At 36.0% G+C, this 18,044-nt stretch overlaps 2 protein-coding genes across 6 annotated transcripts in view; both read left to right on the top strand.

Annotated features, from left to right (window-relative positions):
* The window catches only part of LOC105220438 (uncharacterized), a 151,459-nt gene extending 146,143 nt beyond the window's left edge, over positions 1–5,316 (top strand). For all 5 annotated transcript variants that reach the window (XM_054225986.1, XM_054225973.1, XM_054225978.1 and 2 more), the window contains 2 exons: positions 236–586; positions 4,811–5,316. In XM_054225986.1, coding sequence (XP_054081961.1) covers positions 236–586; positions 4,811–5,185 — 726 coding nt within the window. In that variant the 3' untranslated portion in view covers positions 5,186–5,316. The remainder of the gene's footprint in view (positions 1–235; positions 587–4,810) is intronic.
* On the top strand, positions 593–3,026 carry LOC128919979 (E3 SUMO-protein ligase ZBED1-like). The gene is given in 2 exon segments (XM_054225988.1): positions 593–2,170; positions 2,172–3,026. Coding segments are annotated over 2 exon segments (915 nt in total). The 5' UTR covers positions 593–1,949; the 3' UTR covers positions 2,866–3,026.
* Positions 5,317–18,044: the final 12,728 nt, after the last annotated feature.

The raw sequence follows: 18,044 nt of genomic DNA, 5'->3' as shown, positions 1-18,044 counted from the left end.
TATGGCTGCATTTATAGGACTTGATTTCCTTTTTATATTAACGTAGCAGTTATTGTCTATTTGGATAGAGGGTCCTTTTCTTTTTTGTACATGCAAACCCTTTTGTGTGTTTCCTCCGAAACAAAATATTTGTAACTGTTTACATACAATTTTCATGAAAATTCTTTGAATTTGTTGTAGTTACGAGTTAATTGTCAAACATCAAGGCCTAATTACATTGTAGTACTTTTTCCAGTTTCAGAAAATGGATCTTAAAAGTATAGAAGCTTCATGTGGCCTAAAAGGAATAAGCGAGGAGGAGATTACATCTGGAAAAGATAGCCGATTTTCCAAGGAGTATTTAAACGAGTCTGAAGACGAAGAATATTGCTCACAGTTCACCGATTATCCGAATACACAAAGAATAAGTGTCGAAAATATGCACGGATATTTGTTATCATCGGGAAGCAACATCGATAAGCAAAGGATTTCCAATATAAAGAACAAAGAAAATATACCACCCAGTGATGAATGGAGAAGTAGAGAAGATTATTTCAATGGTCCAAATTCTAATATTGAACTTGGTGGAATATCCAGTACAAAAAAAGTAATGTGTGTTTATCCTAAATCCCTCACCACTTTGAGAAAAGTTTTTATGCACTAAAATTAAAAGAGAGTAATGTTTAATACCCTTCAAATCATAAAACATCCAACTAACTAATGATTGCCAGTTCACTCAATAATAAGATCGAAGATTTATTATCACATTTATATGATCAAGTAGCTTGGCATCACTTGTGTTTTTAATATTCGAAGACTATTTTACTCTTGTTGCATTTTATTTCCTCTTCTTTAATCGTAATTTTAAAATATGTTTAAATTTTATTATTACAATGAACATGCATACAATTTTAAGTTTGTCGCGCCACTCGGACTTCATTTATATTTTTTATTTTGATGTGTAATTGTTTGTGAAGCTTTTTTATTTACTAACAGTGGCGTAGCTAGGGGAGGGCGGCAGGTGCCCGTATAATTTGGCCCGCTTTTCGAAGGGGTACTCGTCGCTAGAGGTGTCAAACTATCAATGGGACTATCGATAGTATTTTTTTTGACTATCAATGAGTATTGATAGTTTTTTTCAAACAGATCAAAACTATCGATTGTGTGACTATCGATAGTTTGACATCTCGCTCATTACTACTCTGCATTTTAAAATAACGACATCGAGTTAGTTTGCTATTTTTCGTATTTAGAAAAAATAAATTTGACTACAATATTAGTAGTTTATTACAACTAAAATACTAAGCTGTAGATTTAAATGACGGTTCCTTCCAAAATGGAAATCGGGGACAGCAATTCATCAGGTGGTCATATTTCTAAAAAATAATTTCTCATACTACGCGCCTTTTCGTACGCAGATGCGCCAGCGAACAAAAAACAAAAAAAATCGTATGTTTGGAAGCATTTCCAACTAAATGCTGACAAAAAATTTGCAAAATGCATTAAGTGCCAAAAATTATATAAAACTAGTGGAAATACTTCCAACTTAATGGACCACCTTAAGCGTGCTCATCCATTGCACGCCGAGCAGGCGAAGCCCGGCAGCACAATGAACCATTTTTTTAGAAAAGATGATATCTGCGGCAATAATTCTACGCGGAAAGCAGACATTGATTATCGTTGGCAATAATGGTTGCTATGGATGTACAACCATTTCGCATTGTCGAAGATCAATTTTAGATTTAGAGAGCTCGTTCGGTGTCTAGATCCTCGATATGAACTACCATCTCGAAATACCATTCTGAATGTTCATATACAAAAGCTTTATGAAAATGGTAAAACTAAATTACAAAGCTCGCTAATGAACTCAACCATTCAGCTGCAAACATTTCAGTATCGTTGCGTGAGTGCCTGGAAAATGGAATATATTCCAAAAAGTCAACTGCGTGGTTACAGACAACGCTGCATCAATGATTAAAGCCTGTGAACTGCTTCAGAAGAGGCATCTGCCGTGCTTTGCTCATTACATCAATCTTGTAGTACAAGACCTTTTGTCTACTGAAAAAGTAAAAGCATTATTGTCGAATTGCAAACGCATTGTAGCACATTTCAAAAGCAGCACTATTGCATATGCAAAATTAAAGAAAGAACAGGGTAGCGAAAAACAGTATAGCCTGATTCAAGAAGTTAACAAGATGGAATAGCGCGTTTGCTGTGGTTCAGCGAATTTTACTTATTAAGGATGCCATCTTTGCAGTGCTTTTAAGAAAACCAAAATCGCCACCAGTTCTAACAGCAGAGGAAATAGAGCAACTTCAAGACATATGTTTATTGCTGGAACCATTCAACACATATACAAGCATTTTATCGGGTAATAAATATGTGACGATTTCGCATATAATTCCCATTGCATGGGGTTTGCACTCAACGTTAATGAAGCTTCAATCAAAATTGAAAACTTTTGTTGGATCGGAAGCACAGTTGTACTTATGCGACAAAATTAAACAGAGGCTGTTTCCATATGAATCCAGAAGTGCTACTAGATTAGCCACCTTGCTAGATCCGAGATTTAAAAAAGAAGGTTTTCAGTCAGGTCAAAATGCGGCCCAAGCGTCTATGTTGCTGGAAAACGAATTGGTTGTAATCAACAGAATTGCAGCATTGTCATCGAATGACAACAGGGAGGAACCGTCTGCATCAAAAAGCGTTAAAATTCCACAGATTTATGAGTTTTTGACAGAGAAGCTATCCAGCAAAGTCAAATCCAACAGAGCGGATGCTATCATCACACTACGCGAATACACTGAAAAACCCAATGAGCTGCTAGATGTAGACCCATTGGAATACTGGAAGGTAGCAATGACATTTTGTGTAACGCTTATATAAACAAACATTTATCTCAATTTCAGGCTAGATCGACTGAAATGAAGTCAATGCAAATCATGGCATGCAAATATTTGTGCATTCCGGCAACTTCAACGGAGTCTGAGCGTATGTTCAGCAAAGCTGGAGAATTAGTTTCAGGCAGACGAACAAGACTGAAGGAAAAAAATGTAGATATGTTGTTATTTATCAACAAAAATCACGAAATGTGCTAATATTGATCTCTTTAAAACCAATGAGTGGCTTTTTGATCTCCGCTTTAACATAAACTTAAGCTTTCAACTTATGTTGTAAATGAATTTATTGTTTTTTTTTTTTATATGAAAATAAATATGAGTTATTTTGTTCTTGTAAATACAGGTTTTTTGTAATGCAATTGATTTTTTGTCAATGTATTTTTTTATGAACCTTTGAAGTACGATAGTACTATCGAATCGATAGTTTTTTTTTACTATCGGTGAGTATTGATAGTTTTTTTTAACTTTTGAAACTATCGATGGTGTGACTATCGATAGTTTGACACCTCTACTCGTCGCTATAAGCCAGTCTCACCACAGAAATCTATGAGCCAGTTTCACCACAAATTTAAATAGCAGAAATCAGCATTTTCTGTGTTAAATGAGAAAAAGTATGTTAATTTCAATGTTAATTACTGTACTCTTACAGTTTCGCTTATATACAATGCGCAAACGACTATGTATATAATTTCGTTTATATTTGATATCAATATACATACGTACATATGTAAAAAATCATGAATTATTCCATAAAATGCTTTGAAGTATTTAATAAATTAATTATTTTATATACATATGCTAAAATACAATTTAATTATAAACTATATATGTACATATGTACATATGTATATTTATTTTCTTTGGTTATTAAAATTGTCTATAATATACCAAAAGAATAAACGTTCGCGCATAATTTGTAATTGTAAACAAAATCGAAAGAACCATACGCATAGTGTTTGTAAATTTGTTTACATGTATATGTGCGTAAATATGTGTCTCATGGTTTGTTGTAAAATCTTCGTCGCAAGAAACGCATGCCCGGTGAGTTAGCCACCGATACTGGACTTACACTTAGAGTGGAACTTCAAAAGGACACGTTAGTATGTCTTGACAGATTCAATATTGAACTCGAAACACGAGTAGAGTCCATTAAAGACGTAGCTTCATTGTTTGAGGTTGTGCGGTCAAAGACCTTGCTTTTGGCAAACACTGAACAGTTAAAATTTGCTATATCAAAATTTACTAACCTTTACGATGAAGTATCAGAAACAGAACTAATTTTAGAAATACCAAGATTGAAAAGACATTTTATAGCGGCTAATATTACTGTCTCTAATTGGGTGACGCTGGACTATTTGAAATTCATTGTGGAATGGGATTTTACAGCATCTCTTGCGAATCTAACGGTCGCACTAAAGTTATTTATAACCATATGTGCATCAGTCGCTTCATGTGAGAGAAGTTTCAGCAAATTAAAATTAATTAAAAATTACTTGCGGTCTACAATGACTGAAACCAGATTAAACAATCTTGGTATTTTAACGATAGAACATGAAGCAACACAAAATATAAATTTTGAAGACGTGATTTCGGAGTTTGCAAGTGTCAAAGCTAGAAGGAAGGAATTTAAATTTTGTCACATAATATACTAATATTTGTAATACTCGTGTTTTAATAAAATGCAAATGATTATTACTTTTTTTATTTTAAAAGTTTGATTGAGTTTTGGGGTGACACCTTCAAAATCCGCCCCGGGTGTCACCTATGCTAGCTACGCCACTGTTTACTAAGCAGTTTAAACTGCGATAAAACAAGACATAAAAAAGTGAAACCGTAAAAATAAATTAACTTTTTCCTTATTGTGTGATCTGGTATTGGTAACATTTGTCCATGGTTGGTTAAAATATAAATGATAATAATTTTAATTACAGGAATGTAATACGAAAATTGAAAATCATTTTATTGACGTTGGGTCAATAACGTTTGGAGGTATTTTTAGTTTAGGCGAGAAACTGGAGCATCGGGTTATAATGGCAAGAACTACCGTCCAATGCCTTATGTTGCCAAGATATTGGCTTATGGAAAGAGACCAAAACCCGGGAAACATATGGCAACGTAGGCGATTTTACTTAGATTCGACAATCCCATCTAGAGAACAACTCTTCAAAGACTTTTTAACTACTCGTACGTGGCAGAAGTTTAAAAACAGTATAATATCAAGCAACTTCACACGATATTTGGGAAATCCAACAAAAGTTCAGGATATACCTATCATTTGTCGAATTGTTGAACCTAGTGAGGATTAATATTGGTGTGATGGAATAATAAAGGCAATGATTTATTTAAAATTTTCGCGTGTATATAATAAATGTATAACTTTATGCACGATGTTAAAGCCAAATATATATTTATGTATGCTGGTATATGTTATACTATACCTTTGATTCCTTTACATTTGTACGGATATAGTTGTATGTGTTTTTGAAGAATACTTATAAAGATAAAGAATAATTCCCATACGCAGTTATTGCATTTTATAACTCTTATACCTAACTCCACTATGGACTTCGACGCGACGTTGACTCTTTACAACTTTAAATTAATGTGTACTTAAAATTATTTTTACCTAAAGCGCCCAATACTCTACACCAGCCTGCTGGCGCAATCACCTGATACACTACACCAGCATGCTGGTGCCATAATAAAAAGGATCCACAGTGGAACTTCCATAACTCGAACTTCTATAAGATCTCCATAACTCAAAATTTTGTATTGGCAATAGCGTTTAGAAATCAAATTGCATACAAATTTACTTCCATAACTCAAACTTCTGTAACTCGAAGTTATCCATAACTCGAACTCTTAAATTTGAAATAGAATTAAAATTTCATACAAATTACCTTCAATAAATCGAACTTTTCGACAAAGGCATAATACAAAATTTAAAATTTTACTATCAAGGAACAATTTTAAAGGAGTCTCTATATTCGTATAGAGGCGAACAAAAATATGATATTACACTTATAGATTTCATAAGTCTTGTAACAAAGGCATGATATACAGACGTCAAGGGCCAAACAATGGCAAAGTGCAACAAACAAAATTAAAATTAAAATTTCTTGAAACCGGCAAGGCATTATAATCACGAGAGTTCTATTAAATTCATAACCTATACGATTCGAATGAGTCACTGAAATAGCCCACAGTCTTTCTTTATTCACATTAGCAAAGCACCATTATAAGAAATTTTGCTTATTGCTATTTAGAAAAAGAAGTTGCCAGCAAAAGGGAAATCTGCGAAGAGTTTAAATACTGAAATTGTAATAATTTCTTATACATACATGTGTGTATACTATTATTATAAAGAGGAAAGATTTGTATTTGTGTTTGTAATGAATAAACTCTAAAACTACTGTGCCAATTTCAAAAATTCTCTCACCATTGAAAAGCTACATTCATCGTGAGTAACATGGGATCCTTATTAAATCCTAGTTACCATAATTCAAGATGTAAAAAGTGCCCTTAAACGTATTTTGTCGTAGCGCAGCGGAAACTATTGATGATAGAACAAAAGTATGTTCTACAATATTAAATAACATATCAATATCTACAAAAAAAATCTACATATGTCTAACTTTTATAATTATGTCACAATAAGCGTTTTTTTTTCATAAAACAAATACATTTAAATTCCACCGTCCTTTATTTATACCTTGGTATTAATCCATTGGCAACTCGGTATAAGGGAACTGTGGGTCGGCATATCAAGCTCCTTACGTCCAGCTGCAACCGAAACCATTGGCTTTCGGAAAAGTAAAAAAAAACAACTGGTATGATGAGGATTGTCTACTCACAGTGGAGAGAAAAGAGACTGCCTACCTCGCAATGATGCGATCGACCGCAAAACGAGCGGGATGGTCGAGCTGAAGAGGGAAGCATTTGCAGACAAAAAAAGAAAGAGGCCGATATGAGTGAGTATGAAGAGCTTGACAAGCTGGCCGACATTGGTACTGGCCGACCCCACTATCTGCGCCAACTACCGTGGGATAAGGCTCCTTAACATCGCATATAAGGTCCTATCGAGCGTACTGTGTGAAAAACTAAAGCCCACCGCAAACAAACTGATTGGACCTTATCAGAGTGGCTTTAGACCTGGAAAATCAACAATTGACCAGATATTCACCATGCCCCATTCGAGAAGACCCGTGAAAAGAGGATCGACACTCACCAATATATTGATGATGATGATATTGATATCATTGGAAACAACACCCGCGCCGTTAGTTCAGCTTTTTCCAGACTGGATAGGGAAGTGAAGCGTATGGGTCTTGTGTTGAACGAACACAAGACGAAATATCTCCTGTCATCAAACAAACAGTCAGTGCATTCGCGTCACTGTTGACAGTCATAACTTTGAAGTTGTAGATAATTTCGTCTATCTGGGAACCAGCATTAACAGCAATAACAATGCCAGCATTGAAAGCACTGCTTAAGTCTCCCATTTTCAGTACTTAAGCTGAACTTAAGTATGAACTATTAAACGCAATATTTCTGTTTTATCTTATCACAACCTAAGCACTGACTGTGAAACCGGGCATAAGTATATGATATTTAATTTTTTTTTATACTCTCGCAACAAAAGTTGCAAAGAGAGTATTGTTCACATAACGATTGTTTGTAAGTCATAAACCTAACGAGTTAGAATAGGGTTATATGATCAGGGTGACGAGACGAGTCAAAATCCGAATGTCTGTATGTCCGTCCGTCCGTCCGTGCAACGGATAACTTGAGTAAAAATTGAGATACCTTGATGAAACTTGGAACAACTTGTGAGAGGGGACCGTAAGAGGGTGGCTTTCGAAAATGGGCAAAATCGAAACACTGCCACGCCCACAAAATGGCGAAAACCGAAAACACAAAAAGTGTCATAACTAAGCCATAAATAAAGTTATAAAAGTAAAATTTGGAACAGAGGTTCGCACTAGGAAGGGGTATATTTCGATGTAATTTTTTTGGAAAAGTGGGCGTGGCCCCGCCCCCAAATCGGTTATTTGTATATATCTCGCAAACCAATAAAGCTATATAAACCAAACATTCTGCAGTCAGTTCCTTTCATCACACACCATGAAAATAGTTGAAATCGGATAATAACCACGCCAACCTCCCATACAAAGGTTAGGTTGAAAATTACTAAAAGTGAGCTAACTCAGTAACGAAAAAGGCCAGAAACACTAAATTTCACATAAGAAATGGCAGATGGAAGCTGCACTCACATTTTTTTACAAAATGGAAAATGGGCGTGGCATCGCCCACTTATGGGTCAAAAACCATATGCAGTGAAACCTCCCACAAGCGGACACTGATGGTTCCACAATTTTTGTCCGCTTAAAGGGGTGGTCCGCTTATAGGAGTGGGCGAATAAAAATTTTACTACAATTTATACACACACTACTTTTTAAATAAATTAGATTTCTTGGTAATTTAATTTATATATTTCATTTTTATTACGAGATGTTTCATAGTTATAATAAATTGAACATATTTATTTATGTTTGGACTTTTAAAAATTCCTTTACCGTAGTTTGTCGCAAATTTCCTTGTTTCTGTTTTATAAAACAGTTTTCAAGATGACTTTCCAAATTTTTGGCGTACTGAAATCCAGTAATATCGTCACTAACGAATTTTTTAATGCGACGAAGTTGTTTTAGTGCTTCAGTGTATGAGTTAATTTGAACCGCATCCTGAGCGCATACTTCATTTAGGACTTCAGTTTCTCTGTCAGATAATTCGTCAGTAACCGTTTCGTCAATAACAATGTCAATATTATCATCTTCTGTAGTAACAATTTTGTCGATTAACAAAAAGTCATCGGAATGCTGCCCTTGCCCATTTTCATTTAAAAGCTTTATCAAAGCCGATAACGTTGATATGGGAATATTGTCCTCTGCATCGAAGTTAGAAATATCGTTCAAACTTTTTTGGAAACCAGCTTTTGAAAAACAGTTTTTAATTGTTCCCATCGTTACGTTGTCCCATGCAGTCTTAATAAAATAAATAGCCTCCAAAATGTCATATGTTTTTGAAAGTTTGTTCATTGAAATTTCATCTATTCTTGTTAAAATATGTTTGATAACATTGCATCTGTAGTGACATTTGAAATTCTGTATAATTGCCTGACCGAGGGGCTGGCAAATGGATGTTGTATTAGGAGGTAAAAAGATCAACTTTATGTTACTAAGTTTAATATCTCGAGGGTGAGTTGTGGCATTGTCCAAAAATAGTAAAAATTTTCTCATCTGAGAGCCCATTTTTTTATCACACTCACCACTCACATAATTTCACGAGACATCCAAGCTTTGGGATTTGACTTCCATTCAACTGGCAAACTTTTTATATCGCATTTTTTAAACGCGCGTGGTCATGCTGCTTTCCCGATCACTAACGGTTTTTCTCTATCTCCAGCCATATTGGCACATAATAGCACTGTTAATCTTTCCTTCGATAACTTACCGCCGACGCATTTTTCGTTCTTCAAGGCAAGAGTCTTATTTGGCAAAGCCCGGAAAAAAAGTCCAGTTTCATCTGCGTTAAATATATCTTCTGGTTTGTAGCCCAATAATAACTCTGGTAGCTTTTGTTTGAATTGATGTACATCCTCAAGATTAACCTCAGCAGATTCTCCACATATGCATTTGAAAGTCACATTATGTCGTTTCCGCCATTTTTCCAACCATCCATTTGATGCCGAAAAAGTTTGAACTCCTAATTGACCCGCAATTTGTTTGGCTTTTTCCTTTATAATAGGGCCCGACACTGGTATATTTTGATTTCTGGCTTTGATAAACCATCAAAACACAAATTGTCTATTTTTGAACCATCACTATTTTTCTTTTTATTTATATTATCACCACTCAACCATATCCTTTTAATGTCTTCTTTTTTTCACAATAGTGGCAGCCTGGGATTTTCCAATATCGAATCTTTAAAAGCAAACAAATAAAGTAAAAAAAAAATTGTACTATTATAAAGCACTAATCTTTTTCCGAGTGCACGAACAGATAAATTTTCTTTCTCCAACACATTTAACAATTCCATTTTTTCTTTAATAGAGAGTATTCTTTTTTTGACGACCTAAACGTTTTGCAAAGACAAATCAAATGAATCATAATTTTTATTTATTTCATGTTAATAGCTACAAATTGTTACATATAGATCCCGTTACATCTTAGCATGTTTATGCTTGTCCTCACAGTTTAACATATGATGTGTGTACGAGTATGTACTCATATTACTCGTATATAGATTTCGGCTGTTCGGTTAGTTACTCTACATTTACTTCAATTATTGGTCTTCGTTGTCCTCAAATAAGAGTTTCGCGTCCGCTCATCAGAGGTTTTTACTGTTTTCTTTACACTTTCGTTCAGTAATCCAAGTTTCTTGTCCCTTGTCGAGAGGTCCGCGACCGCTTTCGAGAGGTAATGAAAATAAAAAGTAGTGAAAAAAGTGTCCGCGTCCGGTTACGAGAGGGTCCGGTTGTTAGAGTGGAATTTGTTCTGAAAACGCAAAGTAAAACTTGGTTCCTGAATTTTTGTCCGGTTAAGAGAGGGGTCCGCTTATTGGAGGTGTCCGCAAGTAGAGGTTTCACTGTATATGAAACTTGGTTTGTAATAGTTTCCTTACATCCCAATGATATGTTGTGAAAATAGGCCAAACCGCTTTACAACCACGCCTACTTCCTATATACCAGAACTTTGAAGACGATCTGAATCGTTTACTTTACAATATATAAAGTAAGCAATAGTGAAGATATCGATGCAGAACTACCTTTATAATGTGGCAGCCCCATTCTAAAAATCGTCGAAATCGGACCATAGGTTTTCGAGGCCCCATTAATCGAACATGAGGACTTCGGTGCTTCTAACCTAATATTATGGTTTCCAACTTTCAATGGACTTTATACAATATATATGATGAATATGTGGGTCAAATTGTATATTATCACTTTGAGCCCCGCGTGCCCACCCGTTGTAATTTTTTTTCTGCAGCGGTGGACCGCATGCTGACGAAGGGTTGTGCTTTAGTTGACAAGCTGGGACCAAAATCTGTTTCTTAGTTGTATTGATTTTTTGCGATTGAGGTGACTTTGTGACATTTATTTTTGATAAACCAAATGCATTTGTGTTGTTTTTTCATGAAATGAATTTTTCTTACCTAAATTTGATTCACTATTTTTTGGGCTTTGGCAGACCAAATTACAAAGTCCAAGTCAAAAAGGCTTACATCCTGGAAAATGTATGCAGAACGTTTCCATCGGTGATCACAATGTCGGTAAATGAAACACGACGTATGACCACGGGTGGTCACGATGTCCCATAATGAAAATCCACCAATGTCCATGGGTGGTCACATTGTCCCAAATCGTCAAAACATAAATGTCCACCGGTGTGGCACGCTGGGCTCAAAGTGTTATATAATATAAATAAAGTTAAATAAATAAATTGCGAGAGTATAAAATGTTCGGTTACACCCTTCCTTACTTGTTTTAATTTTATTTGACATGCATGTTTTTATTGATTTAGCCCTTACTATTATTCAAAAATTTAAATTTTGAAATTCGAAAGTAAAAATATTTGAAATGAAAAAAAAAAAATACTTTTTCCATTAATAAAAGAAAATGTCGAATATTTTCTGCTTGTACAAAACAACTCATAGAAGCAAATTACCAATATTTTGTGCTCGAACTGACAAATCGCAACAAATATATATATATGTACATGTATATATTATATGTATGTATGTATGTGGATTCATATTCATTTATTGTTCAAGATAAAAAAGAAGGGTTAATGTAAACAAATACATGAATTGTTTACTATTTTATTGTGAAATAAGGGTAAGTCAAATACTTAGTTCACTATTGTATTATATTTTAACAAAACAACAATGACAATTTTCAAAATAATATTTTTTTTTTGTTTTCCTTTTATTTTATTTTTGTTGTCAATTCAAATAAAATTCTCTTTTTATCATCTTCCCGGAAAATTTTCCATATTTACTTACTTTCTAATCCTTTCCTGGCCTTCCACGAATATTTCAAGACTAAAATTTGCAAATCGGTTTGGCAGTTCTCTACTTTTTGCAAGACTAACGAATTGCAATTCATTTTTATATCTATTGATTACAAATTGTTTGTATGGGAGATTAGAAAAGTGTGGTTTTTAGACTTTTTGAGGCAATTTTTTTGATCCATCCTTGTACTGCAAGGAATATTCTAAAAACAATTAGTGAAATCGGTTCAGCTGTTCTCGAGTTATGCGCTTAGCAACACATTTAGCGATTAATTTTTATATTATAGATTACAGAATACAGATTTCAATAATTTTTCCAGAATGTTCATTGATTTATTTGAGGGTACTAATTACAATAAAAAATATCTACTCGTATGTACATATGACAACAATTCTCATTAAAATGTAACTATAAACATTCGTTCGGAATTTGTTCTAAGGCAATATTAGAGGTGTTTTATTTGACCACCAAAAGCTAATAGCTACATATATATTGGACAAATAAAATGCATTTAGCTTATTTCATATTTTAGCTTAAAATATTAGAGGTGTTTTATTTGACCACCAAAAGCTAATAGCTATGTATATCATGGACAAATAAAATGCATTTAGCTTATTTCATATTTTAGCTTAAAAATGGATTGTGTTGGCAATGCGAGCCCGAACTCTCAGCTGATATGTAATATACATATTTGAAATAACTTTTATTTTTTCAAATTTTCCTTTCGTTTACCACTTTTCTATAATGTTCTGACCTTTTAAGGAATTTACAATCATTATTAGATCCGGGATGGTCAAAATATATGTATATGGATAAACTTTTTATTTGCCATTTTGCACATCGATAGAATTTAAAATTTTGGTTTGTTTACACTTTTATCTGTCAAAATGGGGTTTCTCGTTATTGCCAACTACTTGTTTTTGGAAAAAACCTAACTATTGTGAATGAAAAAAACGATGAACTAGCAATGCCCGTAGTTAAGTATACAATCTATGATAGCTTACGACAAGCCAACATAATTATGTTGACTAAGTCTTCCATACAAAATAAGCTAATAGCTTAATTTGCTGGTCAAATAAAACACGCCTATTGTCACGCAAGGATGATAGTGTCAAAAAGTTAAGGAATTGAAGGACAATTTAATTATGGCAACCTTTATCACCAGCCCAGCAGCTGATCAAAATACTTCAAATTTGTTCAAATCAATAGTATGCTCGAATATGTGCGTGCTTTTACATACAAGTTAATACCACCATCAATATATTTTAATACACAAATATGTCCGATGTCCTTGGCACAGTGACTATTAAGGATCGAGGGTCACGCATGTTGTACACATGTTACCATATTACATTATAAGATACACATTTTCAAGTGGACATTTGTCACACACTTTAGAATGTAAGAAGAACCTTAACACTTAGCACCTGTGGTGCGTCTCAAGTGGAACATATGTTTATAAGATAAATATTAGATTGTGAGAGTATTTGTATTTAGTCTTAAGGATTAGAATATATATAAAAAGAAGCTAAAATAAAGAATAGTCAGTCAGTCCTTTGGCTGACTCAACCATCACACCCAAAAAATGTAGTTTCTACTACACGACATTCCGCTCGAGTTCGGGAAGTTAATTGGTAATTCTGCCAAGAGACTTCCCCGAACAAAGCACGAAAGTTGCTAGCAGATTATTATAGTTTTGTTCACATAACGGTTGTTTGGAAGTCATAAAACTAAGCGAGTTAGATATAGGGTTATGTATATCAAAATGATCAGGGTGACGAGAGGAGTCAAAATCTGAATGTCTGCCTGTCCGTCCGTCCGTCCGTGCAACGGGTAACTTGAGTAAAAATTTATATATCTTAATGAAACTTGGAACACATGCTCCTTGGGACCGTGAGGGGGTTGCTTGCGAAATGGGCAAAATCGGACCATTGCCACGCCCACAAATTGGCGAAAATCGAAAACACAAAGTGTCATAACTAAGCCATAAATAAAGTTATACAAGTAAAATTTGAAACAAAGGATCGCACCAGGAAGGGGCATATTTGGATGTAATTTGTTTGGGGAAGTGGGCGTGGGCCCGCCCCAAATCGGTTATTTGTATTTAACTCGCAAACCAATAAAGCTATATAAACCAAACTTTCTGCAGTCGGTTCTCTTACGTGCCCTACCACACACCATCAAAATAGTTGAAATCAGATAATAACCACGCCCACCTCCCATACAAAGGTTAGGTTGAAAATTACTAAAAGTGGGTTAACTCACTAACGAAAAACGTCAAAACGTCAGAAACACTAAATTGTACAGAAGAAAATGCAGAAGGAAGCTACACAGATTTTTTATACAATGGAAAATGGGTGTGGCATCGCCCACTTATGGGTCAAAAATCATATCTCAGGAACTACTCGACAGATTTCAATGAAATTCGGTATATAATATTTTCTTGACAACCTGATGACACGTGCGGAAAATGGATGAAATCGGTTCTCAACCACGACAACTTCCCATGTAACTCAATTTGAACTCCATCTTATTCCTTCACTTTATAATATATACATAAGGAACCAATAAGATAGGAGAATAAAACTTTACACAAATACTATATATGATCTGTGGCATCTCTTGTGAAAAAATTGTCGAAATCGGACTATAACTTTTCAAAGCCCCGAATATGAAGAATTCAGTGCCCCATGGTAATTTTTCACCGAAAATTTCGGTAAATCTCTCAGGTATCAAAACTTCTTCATAATTCACCTAGCTCTCATATACCTCATTGTAGGATTTTCAAATTGGGGCAAATTGTGTGTTATCTTAATAAAAATATATCAATAAATTGCGAGTGTATAAAATGTTCGGTTGCACCGGAACTTTGCCTTTCCTTACTTGTTTTTCATTTAGATTAATTTTTATATAAATTTTTTACATTTTATACCCTCGCACCGACCGACCGACGTCTGGCCACCAAAATTGTGGAGCGTTACGGGGGCACTCTCGAATGGGCCAAGAAAGTCTGAGCGAAGGAGGCGACCAGGAGGCGTCAGGGCCAACAGTAAAGCGGCGAAGATCGCAGGAGGGAGAATACTCTCTCGGAAAAAGGCCGCGAACGGACACAGCTCCATCGTTTAGCGAAATCGCTAAACTAACGGGTTCGATTGAACTCGGTGTATTCGACCGAAGCAGGGAAGATGGATCCATCTCCCGGGACGAATGGAAAAGGGTGGCGGCGGCCATCTCCGCCGTTTTTATGAAGGTGGTCAGAGGGAACCCTGGACCACCACCAATGAGTGAAAGTGCCGGCACCACGGAATGCACAAACTGATAAGGTGTGCCGATGAACGATCGGCAGCGCTTTATAAGGAGGCAGTCTCTCAAGTGGGGGAGGTTTGGAAGGGAGCTAAGCTGGAGGCTGTGGATAAGGCAGATCTGCCGTTACGCCCTAAGGCTCGCGTATGGCTGCCTGCCGAACCCTCATCCCCGGGGGAAATCGAGGAAATTATTCGGTATTGTAATCCCTCGCTGCCAACGCATGACTGGAAAGTAGTGCGGGTTGAGAAGACCGAGGAACCTTATCGGCAAGCGCTGATTCTGCTAAATGCAGAGTTTCTCGATCCTCTAAAAGAAGCCAAGGGTGTCATAACCTATGGGTTTGAGAGAGTGGCTCTAAGGATCCTCTCTTTGGAACCCAAGGCGGATGGCCTACAACATCCAAGTGCGGAGAAGAAGGAGGAAGCGGATGGTCAAACGACCATGGAAGTAGAGCTCGCTCCATCAGACCTGGCCTGTATCGGGGGCGGCTCGTCGGCTGATGAGTCTGTCTTCGGCCTGGACTGGTTATTCGTAGCGGAGCAGGACGAAATCAGCCCAAGCGCTGAACTAGCGCTCTTGGAGGAGAGTCCGGAGAATGAAGTTTCTCCAGATTAACCTCCAACATGCAAAGGCGGCTTCCGCAGAACTATTACTCCGTCTGGAACAGGGCGAAGTAGATGTCGTCCTCATCCAGGAACCGTGGCTCAGCAGTAACGGCATTTCTGGATTGAGGACGAAGTTTACTGTCGAGAGCTCCGCATCAACTTTAGTTTCAGGCTTCCCGATTACTGCAGTGTTTTTCAAGCGGAAGTGGCTGCCGTTAAAGCAGCGACTGATATACTGCTTCGAAGTGCATCAACCTTTAGGGAGGTGGTGATCCACTCGGATAGTAGAGCTTCGATACTAGCTCTGAGTTCATTGAACATGCGCTCAGAGTTGGTTAAGGAATGCCTATCCTCCCTGTCGGTGGCATCGTTATACTTTTCAATTAGACTAGTCTGGGTTCCTGGCCACTGCGGAATCGCGGGGAATTGTAAAGCTGATGAGCTTGCAAGGTCAGAGACGACGGACTCACTATTAGAAGCATGGAAGCATGTAGGAGCACCATTGTCCTGCTGCGGTCTGCTATTGGACAGATGGGCTTCGGCTGAGCTGGGTAGGCGCTGGTCAGTTACCAACACATGCTTAGTCGCAAGATCCTAAGGTTAACCGCGGTAGTTCTACTGAACTTTTCGCTTAAGTACACCTCACCTCTCCTTAGTCGTAGGGGTTCTTACTGGCCATTGCCCCCCACGCTGTAAGGTTAAAAATCTTACCGGATGCTAGCTGTAGAAACTGCATGGAGGAGGATGAGATGGAATCGTCTCATCACTTTCTTCTGGAATGTCTCACCTTTGCGAGATCAAGAAAGAGATTTCTTGGATGTCACCTTTTAGAACAGGCTCGCGAAATAGCGAATATAGAGGTTAAGAATCTCTGCAGATTTGTAGTAGGTTCAGGGCGCTTTGCCGACTCCTAATTTGTTAATCTAAGGGGGATCCAGGCTTCACAAAGGACTATATTTTAATTAACGATTTTACACTCTCTTAATTTATGTATTTAATTTTATCCAGATAACACTCAGTTTAACACCGAAAAAAATTGTTCGGCATAGACTCAACAGAATAACGAAAATCATTATATCTATACTTCTATACTAATATTATAAAGAGAATGTTTGTTTTTTTGTTTGTTTGTGTCGAATAGGCTCCGAAACTACTGAACCGATTTGAAAAATTCTTTCACCGTTGGAAAGCTATACTATCCCTGAGTGACATAGGCTATATTTAGTTAAAAAAAAATAGGGTTCCTTACCAAAAATCCGATAATGTAAAAAAAATACCAAAAAACTTTCTTTAATCGCGAATGCTGCGAAAACGATTGAAGATATAACAAAGTGATGTACTACAATTTTGTAGAACTTATCATTATCTACAAAAAACGTCGCTATACCTCTAACTATTATAGTTTTGTCACAATAAGCGATTTTATATAAAAAAATTAATTAAAATACCACTACTTGAAAAGGCTCTTTATTTATACCTTAGTATTAATCCTTATCGAAATAAATGATTTATTATAATGATTTATTCAAAAGATATCACGAGTTAAAAGTTTTGAAATTTTTCGGCGGCTAACTATGCGTTGTTTAGTTGTAGGCGCCACTCAGGCACGGGGGTACGGGAGGGGGTTAAGATCACTCGCGCGGTCGATTCCCTACTGAATGGTCCTGTGCGGAATTAAAAAAATTGTCGCTTGATAATAATACATATACATATGTATGTAATATAAAAATGAATTGCTGTTCGTTTGTGCCGCAAAAAAACGAGAATGGCCAAACCGATCTGGCTAATTTTAGTATTGAAATATTCGTGGAAGGCCAGAAAAAGATTAGAAAGTGAGTAAATAGTTGAGTTGACAGTTGACAAGAAAAATATAAAAAGAGAAAACAAAAAAATAATATTTTGAAGGTTGTCATTGTTGCTTTGTTAAAATATTTTTGTTATTGTTCAAATAGTCCAAAACAATTTGTAACAAATAAGGAAAGGCTAAGTTCGGGTCCAACCGAATATTTCATACTCTCGCAATTTATTGATGTAATTTTATTAACACACAATTTTACCTATATATTCGACATAAAGTCCAATAGAAAATCATCATATATAGTATATGAGGGCTGATGTAATTCCAGAACCAATTTCACTCATTTTCACCACCAAGGTTAACGGGAATAGCGGCAACTTGGCACCT

Source organism: Zeugodacus cucurbitae, chromosome 2, assembly GCF_028554725.1.
Source record: "Zeugodacus cucurbitae isolate PBARC_wt_2022May chromosome 2, idZeuCucr1.2, whole genome shotgun sequence".
Classification (NCBI taxonomy): Eukaryota; Metazoa; Arthropoda; class Insecta; order Diptera; family Tephritidae; genus Zeugodacus; species Zeugodacus cucurbitae.
The sequence above is the reverse complement of the archived record's forward strand: the minus strand, read 5'-3'. Positions and strand labels throughout refer to the sequence as shown.